This window comes from Aotus nancymaae, unplaced genomic scaffold (assembly GCF_030222135.1).
Source record: "Aotus nancymaae isolate 86718 unplaced genomic scaffold, 86718_ANA_hifiasm-v0.15.2.pri h1tg000028l, whole genome shotgun sequence".
NCBI lineage: Eukaryota > Metazoa > Chordata > Mammalia > Primates > Aotidae > Aotus > Aotus nancymaae.
The window spans coordinates 25,934,432-25,946,837 of record NW_026988441.1 but is presented as its reverse complement, the minus strand read 5'-3'; the positions used below and the strand labels follow the sequence as shown (position 1 = coordinate 25,946,837).

The 12,406-nt window shown below is 49.1% G+C and overlaps 1 protein-coding gene across 1 annotated transcript in view; it reads right to left on the bottom strand.

Moving 5' to 3' along the window:
- PBX4 (PBX homeobox 4) overlaps positions 1-11,951 on the bottom strand; it is a 60,007-nt gene extending 48,056 nt beyond the window's left edge. Inside the window, exon 1 of the mRNA XM_021669207.2 lies at positions 11,824-11,951. Coding sequence (XP_021524882.2) covers positions 11,824-11,951 — 128 coding nt within the window. The remainder of the gene's footprint in view (positions 1-11,823) is intronic.
- Between the last annotated feature and the right edge of the window lie 455 nt (positions 11,952-12,406).

Below are 12,406 nucleotides of genomic sequence, written 5' to 3'. Positions count from 1 at the left end.
TCACTGCAAATTCCGCCTCCCATGTTCAAGTGATTCTCGTGCCTCAGTCTCCCAAGTAGCTGGGATTACAGGTACATGCCACCACTCCTGGCTAATTTTTGTATTTTTAGTAGAGGTAGGGTTTCATCATGTTGGCCACACTGGTCTAGAACTCCTGACCTCAAGTGATCCACCCACCTCGGCCTCCCAAAGTACTGGAATTACAGGCGTCAGTCACTACCCCGGCCACATATCTGAGTTTCTTAAAATGCTAATGTTTATGAAATAAAATACCCAAAAAAGGAGGAACAGTAAATCCTTTAAATCGACTTCCAAGGAGTCTTCTAACCTAAACAAAAACAAAAAAAGCCCCAAACCAAAATTCGGAATATCATTTTTAAACCGATATTCAAAATCTGTAGCAAAACAATTGAGAGTCATACAGAAAATGCCAGAAAGTGAAAGCATAGAGCTTTATCTCCCTTGAACCTCATTATTCAATATTTATGAGACAAACAGTTATTATTTATGCTGGTCCTTGTATTAGGGGTAAGGAACATGAAAATGAATAAAACATAGCCCACGTTCTGGTATCTACCAACAGTATGTTTCAGCTGCTAAATTTAGCTATAATTTACTTTCCCAAATTACAGAACAATCTACTTTCCTCAGCAAGGTATCATTTTCAATTACTTGGGAATTTGATTTAAGGATAAATTCAGAGATTTCAGTCCCTATGGAATAGAATACTACTTGAAAAAGTCTTCCTGAAAGCAACAATGATTCTAACACCTTAACCAAAGATAAACTAGATTATCCTTGGTTATACTTAGTTCTAGAAGGGTTATTTTAGGTGACAAAAGTGCTCAGCAATGTTATGTATCTCCTGGAGACAGATCTAGGTACAAACAAAAATTCAGAAGACCTTTTCCCTGCTCTTAAGAAATAAAACTGTGGCTGGGAGTGGTGGCTCACACCTGTAATCCCAGCACTTTGGGAGGCTGAGGCAGTCAGATCACTTGAGGTCAGGAGATTGAGACCAGTTTGACCAATATGGTGAAACCCTGTCTCTACTAAAAATATAAAAATTAGCTGGGCTGTGGTGGCACACACCTGTAATCCCAGCTACTCAGGAGGCTGAGGCAGGAGAATCCCTGGAGCCTGGGAGGCAGAGGTTGTGGTGAGCTGAGATCGTGCCACTGTATTCCAGTCTGGGCATATAAGACCCTGTCTTAAAAAAAAGAAAGAAAGAAAACTGAACTCCAGCCCGGGCAACAGAGCGAGACTCTATCTCAAAAACAAAACAAAACAAAACAAATCAGGACAAATACCTAAGAAAGGTCAGAATACGGAGGGAGCGGTAGAAAAAAAATAAAAAAATAAAAAGAAAGGTCAGAATCCCTCGAGAAGTGCTTATACTGTACAAGTCTGAAACAAACCACATGGAGTTCAAGGTCACGCTTAGTCGGACAGCAGCTGAATCAGGCAATTGCCCCCGAGTCTCCCTTCCAAGGTCACACCCACCACTCATGCCCAGTGGAACCTCGCTGCATGTCTTCATGCCTCACGCCTGCCTTCCATGCACACTTGCACCAAGCCTAGGATAGCGCACCTACTTTCTCTGCCTAGGCAAAGCCTCAAGTCCAGATCGTGGCCGTCTCCTCAAGGCTCCTTCTTGTCCCCTGCCTGACTTCAGCTAGACTCCAGAGTCATGCACTCCGACCCCCTACACTCCACAAGCTCTAGTCTTGCTGAAGGACTAACTCTTCCTGTCACTGCACTCTCCGATGTCTGCCTCTCCAAAAAACGAATCTCCTTTCAGGACTCACCGCTGCATCCCCACACCTAGCACCAGACCTGGCACAAAATACATGTTTACTGAATAGATGAGATTTAATTTGCGAGAATGTACATTTAAAAGTGTCCTGTGGAGCCGGGCGCGGTGGCTCACGCCCGTAATCCTAGCACTTTGGGAGGCTGAGGTGGGTGGATCACCTGAGGTCAGGAGTTCAAGACCAGCCTGGCCATCATGGTGAAACCCCATCTTTAAAAAATAATAATAATAGGGCCAGGCGCGGTGGCTCACGCCTGTAATCCCAGCACTTTGGGAGGCCGAGGCGGGTGGATCACGAGGTCAAGAGATCGAGACCATCCTGGTCAACATGGTGAAATCCCGTCTCTACTAAAAATACAAAAAACAATTAGCTGGGCATGGTGGCACTGCCTATGATCCCAGCTACTCAGGAGGCTGAGGCAGGAGAATTGCCTGAACCCAGGAGGCAGAGGTTGCGGTGAGCCGAGATCGCGCCATTGCACTCCAGCCTGGGTAACAAGAGCGAAACTCCGTCTCAAAATAAATAAATAAATAAATAAATAAAATAAAATAAAATAAATAATAATAATAAAATAAAAGTGTCCTGTAAAGCCCGAGCCTGCCTGGCTGATCTCCCACGGCACCCAATCAGCTGGGCTCCTCGGAGCAGGAAGCGATGTCAGATTTCAGTGAGTTTTGTAGGATCTCTGGGAAAAGCAGAGACAGGAGGCAGTACAGCCTCAGAGTTCCACAGAGCATGCCCAAATCTCCATCCAACTACACTCCAGTTATCTAGCCACTTGGTTCCTTTTTTTTTTTAGAGACAGGGTCTCGCTATGTTGCCCAAGCTGGAGTGCAGTGGCTATTCACAGGCACGATCCCACTACTGATCAGCACGGGAGTTTTTGACCTGCTCCGATTCCGACCTGGGCCGGTTCACCCCTTCTTAGGCAACCTGGTGGTCCCCTGCTCCCGGGTGGTCACCATATTGATGCCGAACTTAGTGCGGATACCCGATCACCATAGCGCACTGCAGCCCAGAACTCCTGGGCTCAAGCGATCCTCCAGCCTCAGCCTCCCGAGTAGCTGGGACTACAGGCACGTGCCACCGCGCCCGGCCACGTGGTTCCTTATCTAGAAACAAGCGAAGGGCCAGCGCAGTGGCTCACTCCAGCCTGGGCAACAAGAGCAACAGGAGCGGAACTCCGTCTCAAGAAAACAAAAGGAAACACAGTGAAAAACCACGCACTTCCTTGGGTTCTGGGGAGGTGTATATGAGGGAAATTCTTATTGTCATCATCATCAAACACTGTGTTCTGATAAAGGCACTTGGTAACTGTCACTTAAATGAATGAATGGTACTTGCTCACTTGTTACATTCTACATGTGGCTTTACTTTTCATTAATAAAGCTACTTCAAAGAGGATTTTGCTGAGAGCCTTTTAGATAGCTTCAGGAAATTGCTTTTAAACCAACACAATTCAGGCCAGGCACAGTGGTTCACACCTGTCATCTCAGCACTCTGGGGATCTGAGGCAGGAGGATCATTTGAGGTCAGGAGTTCAAGACCAGCCTGCACGAGATGGTGAAACCCCATCTTAACTAAAAATACAAAAACTACCTGGGTGTGGTGGCACACACTTGTAATCCCAGCTAATCAGGAGGCTGAGGCACAAGAATCGCTTGAACTTGGGAGGCGGAGGTTGCAGTGAGCCAAGATTGCACCGCTGCACTCCAGCCTGGGTGATAGAGCGAGACTCCATGCCAAAAACAACCAAACCCAACACAATTCAACACTTAGGAAAAGTACACCAAAAACAGCAAGACTCCTCTGGCGCTAGACCAAGTCAAGCTAAGTATGTTAATCTAAGAGCATAACTAAAGCCTGCAAGCAAGCTAAGGAGAAAGACTACAGGCCGGGCGGGGTGGCTCACACCTGTAATCCCAGCACTTTGGAGGCTGAGGTGGGCGGATCACGAGATCAGGAGTTTGAAACCAGCCTGACCAACATGGTGAAACCCTGTCTCTACTGAAAATACAAAAATTAGCTGGGCATGGTGGTGCACGCCTGTAATCCCAGCTACTCAGGAGGCTGAGGCAGGAGAATTGCCTGAACCCAGGAGGCGGAGGTTTTGCAGTGAGCTGAGATCGTACCACTGTACTCCATCTTGGGAGACAGAGCGAGACTCTGTCTCAAAAATAAAACAAGAAAGACTACAAAGCACAAAGTCAACTGGCATCTAATTAATCTCCTTAGGGATAATGAAAAAGAAAATTTCAAATATGAAATCCAACTTCCCAAGTTTGGGCTGATAGATCCTCTCATGCTAACGCTATCTGGCTCTGGGAAATTCCACATCATAAATTCCCCCTAGAGCCCTTCAATTCTTTGAATGGATGTGCTTCAGGAAAGCTGAAGGCTGAATGCTACTGACATGCTTCATAAGTATGTATGAATATAATAAGATCAGAACATACATAAGTATACATATTTTATCAGTATGTGTGTTCTGACCTTATAGTCACTATTCCAAAGGTTCCAAGCCTAGGGGAACACATTTCAGGTGTTAGTCCATGCCTTGCCTCTTCAGTAAGTTTAAAGGATAGTCAAAATGGCTTCACGATCTCCCCTACATAATAGGAATTTAATCCATATTTAGGCAAAGTCAATCTGCAGAAATACTGGAAAGCCTAAGAAAGTTGTGTAAATCTCTACTAGTTGAAGTCACATTAGTAAAAATCAAATTAAAAGGAGAAGGCCAGGAACGGTGGCTCACGCCTGTAATCCCAGCACTTTGGAAGGCTGAGGCGGGTAGATCACAAGGTCAGGAGTTCAAGACTAGCCTGGCCAACATGGTGAAACCCTGTCTCTACTAAAGATACAAAAAATCAGCCCAGCGTGGTGGTAGGCGCCTGTAATCCCAGCTACTCAGGAGGCTGAGGCAGGAGAATCACTTGAACCTGGGAGGTGGAGGTTGCAGTGAGCTGAGATTGCGCCATTGCACTCCAACCTGGGTGACAGGGTGATATTCTGTCTGAAAAAATAAAAAAAGAGGAAAATTCACAGAAATATTTTCTTCCTAAGAAAAGCTATACAGGGTCTGTTGGGTTTCCCAAAAACCAACTTCTAAATACATATTTCGTTTTAGGTATACCATCTCATATGCCACATTTCTTGCTCCTAAAACGTGTAACAGTGAGCATTCAGAATGGGTGTGATGGCTCATGGCCGTAGTCCCAGCATTTTGGGAGGCTGAGGCAGGAGGATAGCTTGAGCCCAGGAGTTCAAGACCAGCCTGGGCAACATAGTGAGACTCTGTATCTACAAAAATTGTTAAGGCCAGGCACAGTGGCTTATGCCTGTAATCCCAGCACTTTGGGAGGCCGAGGCAGGCAGATCACCTGAGGCCAGGAGTTCTATACCAGCCTGGCCAACATGGTGAAACCCTGTCTCTACTAAAAATACAAAAATTAGCTAGGCATGGTGGTGCATACCTGTACATGCCTGTAATCCCAGCTACTCAGGAGGCTGAGGCAGGAGAATAGCTTGAACCCAGGAGGCGAAGGTTGCAGTGAGCCCAGATTGCAACACTGCACTCCAGCCTGGGCAACAGTGTGAGACTCTGTCTCAAGAAAAAAACAAACAAACTGAGGTTTGAAGAGAGAGCTATATTTTCCTCCTTTTTTTTTTTTTTTTAAGTTGGAGTCTTGCTCTGTCGCCTAGTGCAGTGGCGCGATCTCGGCTCACTGTAACCTCTGCCTCCCGGGTATAAGTGATTCTCCTGCCTCAGACTCCCAAGTAGCTGAAATTACAGACACCTGCCACCACGTCCGGCTAATTTTTGTATATTTTTAGTAGAGATGGGGTTTCACCATGTTGGCCAGGCTGGTCTCGAACTCCTGACCTCAGGTGATCAGCCCGCCTCGGCCTCCCAAAGTGCTGAGATTACAGGCATGAGCCACTGTGCCTGGCCTATTTTCCTTCTTTAAACACATTTATGGCAACAAAACAGGTTGAGAGGGCCTCACGTCTGAGATGAAAAATTCCTTCTTGTAAACAGTTGAGTTCAACTGACTGCAGGGGTGATGAAAGGGATGGCTGGCACATTGAGACAGGGCAGGGTCAGAAAGATTTGCAAAGCCTCACTGGATCAGTTGATCAGAAGAGACAACCTACTTCGCAGCCCAGGCTGGTAACCTACCCGGCTGCAGGGTTTACTGTGAGGAGCTGTATTTCCTCCAGAGTGGTAGAAGCGGCCCATTTTTGGATGGAAGACTTTAGTGAACTTGTCTGGACTTGAGTGAACTTTAAGGCTTTGAGTTCATGTAAAGCCTAAGTCCAAAGAAGTGAGGGAGATTTGAAGCTTCAGAAGTCTCAAAATAAAAGCCCCACGGGTCATCCCAACTCAGAAAGAGGCCAGAAACCAGCAACCAGCTACCTAACAACTGTGTTATCAAACATGAATAATGGCCCCTGCCACACCATTTAATTTCTTTCTTTTTTTTTTTCTCTGTTGCTCAGGCTGAAGTGCCGTGGTGTGATCTCGGCTCACTGCAACCTCCACTTCCTGGGTTCAAACCACTCTCCTGCCTCAGTCTCCCGAGTAGCTGGCATATACACGCCCAGCTAATTTTTGTATTTTTTGTAGAGACGGGGGTTTCTCCATGTTGCCCAGGCTGGTCTCGAACTCCTGAGCTCAGGTGATCCACCTGCCTCGGCCTCCCAAAGTACTAGGATTACAGGTGTGAGCCACTGTGCCAGCCTAATTACTTAGTCTTAAAACAAAAGGAGCTGTCTTTGAAAATGGTAAAGAAGTAACTGGCTGCATTCCATTCTAAATCTAAAGCCTATCTAGGGAAACCGGAATCTTAGGGGATTGCTGCAGGAAAACGCAGCAGCCTTGGGGCTGTGCTGGGCCGCAGATGGCTGAGGAGGGCCACATCTGAGCAGAGCTCACCCCTTAAGCAGCATTATCCTTGTCTGGAAAGTACAAAGGTAGCTCCCAGGACACACCTAAAGCTCTGCCACTGTGGTGACATTCCTGGGTGTGTCACCACACAGGGGTGAAACCCCTTTTTCCCCTTTCCCAACTCCTACTAATCCCTCTGGAATCTCCTCAATGCCATGCAACTGTACTAAATGCAAGGTGCTAAGCACTGATCCCGGCCCTGGGAACACAAAGGATGATAAAGCCTCTGCTCTCCGACTAGCCTAACACACAGGGCATCACAGAAGGGCACCCTCTCCTGGCACAGCTCTTCTGTGCTAGGAATTACCTCTTCACAGCACATTCCCGTTATGACAATTACTTACAAATTGGTCTCTCACACATCCTACTTCTCAATGAGCTCCAAGAAGGCAGAGAACATCTCAGCCATCTTGGTTTCTCCAGCACCTGGTACAATGCTCTAAAAAAGAATAAAAATACTGGATCACGTCTGTCATCCCAGCACTTTGGGAGGCAGAGGTGGGTGGATCACTTGAGTCAGAAGTTCAAGACCAGCCTGGACAACATGGTGAAACCCCATCTCTACTAAAAATACCAAACAAATTAGCCAGGTGGTACTGGCGCACGCCTGTAATCCCAGCTACTCCGGAGGCTGAGGTAGGAGAATCACTTGAGCCTGGGAGGTGGAGGTTGCAGTGAACTGAGAGTGTGCCACTGCACTCCAGTCTGGGTGACAGAGTGAGACCCTGTCTCAAAAAATAAATAAAATAGAATAGTCAGGCATGGTGGCACAGGCCTGTGGTCCCAGCTACTCAAAGAGGCTGAGGTATGAAGATTGCTTGGGCCCAGGAGGTTGAGGCTGCAGTGAGCCATGATCACACCACTGCACTCTAGCCTGGATGACAGAGCGTGACCTTGTATCAGAAAAAACAAACAAACAAACAAAAAACCCAAAGAAATAGTTGGATGGTGGCAAGGACTCTAACTTCTCAAATAGAGCATCCAAAACTACAAAGAGTCAACATTCCCTGAGAAGCAAAGGGTCGAAAGTTTGAAGAACAAATGTACTTTCTCTCCCCAAACCATGAACTTGAAAACAAGGAGAACTTGAGAGGTATGTCAGCACCCAGTTGAGTGCCCAGGTATTATAAAGGTCCGATAAATATTGGCTAAATTTGTTAAAAACTCACTGAAGAACAGGCCAGGCACAGTGGTTCACGCCTGTAATCCCAGCACTTTGGGAGGCTGAGGCAGGTGGATCACCTGAGGTCAGGAGTTCGTGACCAGCCTGGCCAACATGGTGAAACCCTGTCTCTGCTATAAATACAAAACTAGCCAGGCATGGGGGTGCGCGTCTGTAATCCCAGCTACTCAGGAAGCTGAGGTAGAAGAATCGCTTGAACCCAGAAGGCTGAAGTTGCAGTGAGCCGAGATCATGCCACTGCACTCCAGCCTGGGCAACAGAGTGACAGTCTGTCTCACACACACACACACGCTCACTGAAGAACAAATGCATGCATTATCCACCTTTTTCTCTGCCTCTTCCACCTTTTTCTCTGCCTCTTCCTTCTAGGACTGCTGTTTGCCTGGCTTTGTAACCCTCCTCACTACAGCACTCTAGCAGCTACACAGTCCACACCACCAGACCCTAGTCCCACACCCAGAGACCATCCTTCACCTTACAGCAGTCCCCATTCAACAAGGCCTCATCCCCCAAAAGGACTTTAGTCCTTTCCTTTTCTCTAATAATCGCAGCAGGCCCCAAACACAGTGGGCTGCCTTGTGAAACAGCGTCTGTGGATCCTGGCTGGCTGACAAGTGATAAGTGGAGGTAAACGGGACAGGGGTCTTAAAACTCCTTTATTTTTCCCCATTACAGCTGTAATAGAGTCAAAACTCCTTGCTGATTGCTACCCAGATGACAAAAACAAATCTCTTTTTTTTTGGAGACAGAATCTTGCTCTGTCGCCCAGGCTAGAGTGCAGTGATGCTTGAACCCAGGCACCTCCTGGGTTGAAGTGATTCTTCTGCTTCAGCCTCCCAAGTAGCTGGGACAACAGACATGCACCACCCCGCCCAGCTAATTTTCGTATTTTTAGTAGAGATTTCACCATGTTGGCCAGGTTGGTCTCGAACTCTTGACCTCAGGTGATCCGCCTGCCTTGGCCTCCCAAAGTGCTGGGATTACAGGTGTCAGCCACTGTGCCTCGTCGAAAAAACAAAACTCTTTACTGAGACTCATAGGCCCCATGTAATTGGGTTCCAGTCTTCCTTTATTATTATTTGTTGTTCAGATGGAGTCTTGTTCTGTCCCCCAGGTTGGAGTGCAGTGACGTGATCTCAGCTCACTGCAGCCTCCACCTTCCAGGTTCCAGTGATTCACCTGCCTGAGGCTCCCAAGGAGCTGGGATTACAGGTGTGTGCTACCACGCCCACCTAATTTTTGTATTTTTAGTAGACACGGGGTTTCACCATGTTGGCCAGGCTGGTCTTGAACTCCTGACCTCAGGTGATACGCCTGCCTCGGCTTCCCAAAGTGCTGGGATTACAGGTGTGAGCCACTATGCCTTTTTTTTTTTTTTTTTTTTTTTTGAGACAGAGTTTTGTTCTTGTTGCCCAGGCTGGAGTGCAATGGCACAATCTCAGCTTACCACAACCTCCGACTCCCAGGTACAAGTGATTCTCCTTTCTTAGCCTCCCAAGTAGCTTGGATTACAGGCATGAGCCACCATGCCTGGCTAACTTTTCTGTATTTAGTAGAGACAGGGTTTCACCATGTTAGTCAGGCTGGTCATGAACTCCTGACTTTGGGTGATCCACCTGCCTCGGTCTTCCAAAATGCTGGAATTACAGGCATGTGCCACTGCACCTGGCCAAAACAAAACTCTTTACTGAGACTTGTAGGCTCCATGTAATTGGGATCTAGCCTCCCTTTATTATTATTATTTTTTGTTCAGAGTCTTGCTCTGTTGCCCAGGCTGGAGTGCAGTGACGTGATCTCAGTTTACTGCAGCCTCTGCCTCCCAGGTTCCAGTGATTCTCTTGCCTCAGCCTCCCAAGTAGCTGAGATTACAGGTGCGCACTACCATGCCCACCTAATTTTTGTATTTTTAGTAGACACGTGGTTTCACCATGTTGGCCAGGCTGGTCTTGAACTCCTGACCTTGTGATCCACCCGCTTCGGCCTCCCAAAGTGCTAGGATTACAGGTGTGAGCGACCATGCCTGGCCCCAGCCTCCCTTTAAACTCAACTCTTTCCGTCTCTGGCTAGGAACTTCCTTTTCCCAGCCAGGTTCTGCTTTTTACATCCTCTTTCCCAGCTCAGGGCCTCTGAAGGTGCTGTCCTCTCCACAGATGCTCTTCTCCACCTACCTTCCTACAGCATGCAACCCCTATCCCTACAGCTTTTTCTGCCATTTATGCTTTTTTTTTTTCTTTTCTCAGATTGGTACAGGGAGGTCTCACTATGTTGCCCAGGCTGGTCTCAAACCTGGACTCAAGTGATCCTCCCGCTGGTAGGCAGCTGGGATTACCTACTCATGCTACCATGCCTGGCTTATACTTTTTTTGCTTTTATTTGAGATAGGGTGTATCTCTGTCACACAGGCTGGAATGCAGTGGCTTGATTGGGCTCACTGCAGCCTCAGCCTCCTAAGTCGCTGGGACTATAGGCTTGCGCCACCACACCTAACTTTTTAATTTTTATTTTTAGTAGAGACGAGGTCTCACTACATTGCCCAGGTCGGTCTCAAACTCCTGAGCTCAAGCAATCCTCTTGCCTCAGCCTTCTGAAGTGCTGCGATTACAGACAGGAGCCATTCCACACAGTCCTTATTTTTTGCTACTTACTTTCCCTCCCCTAAATCATGAACTTGAAAGCAGGGACTGTGTCGGCACCAGGTTCCCTATCCAGTTATTGTAAGGATTCAACGACAACAAAAAAGTTGTTGAATTCATTAAAAAGAAAATAGATCTTCCATCTCCACCCACTCCTCTACTAACCCTTTCCCAAAAAGTTCCCAATGGTTCCCACACCAAGTTACCCCAGTTCTTCAATCTCCTGCAAAGACATTCCCGAGTCCCATTCCCCACCACTCACCCTCCATCATCTGCCCTCAAAACTTCCCACCCACAGGCCGGGTGCGGTGACTGGCGCCTGTAAGCCAGCACTTTGAGTGGTGGAGACAGAATGATTGCTTGAGTCCAGGAGTTCGAGACCAGCCTGGGCAACATAGCGAGACCCCGACTCTACAAAATATACAAAAATATTAGCTGGGTATGGTGGCGTGGCCCTGTGGTCCCAGCTACTCGGGAGGCTGAGGCAGGAGGATCAATTGGGCCCAGGAGGTAGCGGCTGCAGTGAGCCACGATCACACCACTGCACTCTGGCCTGGGCCACAGAAAGAGACCCTGTGTCAAACAACGACAAAAAAACTTCCCACCCCTGCCGGGCGCGGTGGCTCACGCCTGTAATCCCAACACTTTGGGAGGCTGAGGCGGGTGGATCACGAGGTCAAGAGATCGAGACCATCCTGGTCAACACGGTGAAACCCCGTCTCTACTAAAACTACAAAAAATTAGCTGGGCATAGTGGTGCGCGCCTGTAATCCCAGCTACTCAGGAGGTTGAGGCAGGAGAATTGCCTGAACCCAGGAGGCGGAGGTTGCGGTGAGCCGAGATAGTGCCATTGCACTCCAGCCTGGGTAACAAGAGCAAAACTCCGTCTCAAAAAAAAAAAAAAAAAAAACTTCCCACCCGCAGAAGTCCCATGAACTTACCCATTTAGTCTTTCACCCGTCCGAAGTCCCGCGCGTGCCCATTTCTCGGCCCTACTCCCTAAACCCCTAAACCCAACCTTCTCGCCCCAAGATGAGCTGCTGAAAACCCTTCACGCCACTGGTCGGCCGCATAATGCCGTCCAACGCGCTCCGTGTAAACCCCATACATCCCTTAGTCCTCGGGACCCCCTCCAGCCCTCCTCAAGCGCCCCTCGTCAGCCTGGCCTCCCCGCCCCGTCCCCTGCGCCCGCCCCGCTCACTGCCGCGACCCCGCGTGGCCCCCGGCCAAGCCCGCGGGCAGCACCTGGCCTGCGCCTCGTCCAGGCTCTGGTCGGTGATGGCCATGATCTGCTGCAGGACGTCGCTCGTGTCTGGGCGCGGCGGGCGGCGCGGGGCGGGGGGCGATGGCGCGGGGCGCGGCGGGGCGGCCATGAGCGGCGGGGCCAGGCGGGCGCTGAAGAGAAGCTGTCGGGGACGTAGCGCGCGCGTGCCGCAACCAACTGCTGCCATCTGAGCGCCGCGCGCGCTTACTCACTCTCGCACCTAGGTCACGCCCACCGCCGCTACCGCCAGCCAATCTGTGTCCCGAACAGCCTAAAGACACGCCCCTCTATCGCCGTCAGCCAACTGGGGCCATGTACCCGCCCCGGGACACGCCCCGAACTTCTCCCCTCCACGGGCATGGACTCGGGTAGGGGTTGCCAAGGCAACGGCACTTCTCACCCGCGCCCTCCTCCTGCCAGAGAGAAAGCAGCGCTGGCTCAGCTCCAGCCAGAGGCCCCCATCCCTCACATCTCCCGCGGTGCACGCCTCATTCAGCGCCACTCGCATCTCCTCAGAGTTCTTGCTCCTCCTCAGAGACCCCCTGTTCCTCCTCAAAGCCCTCG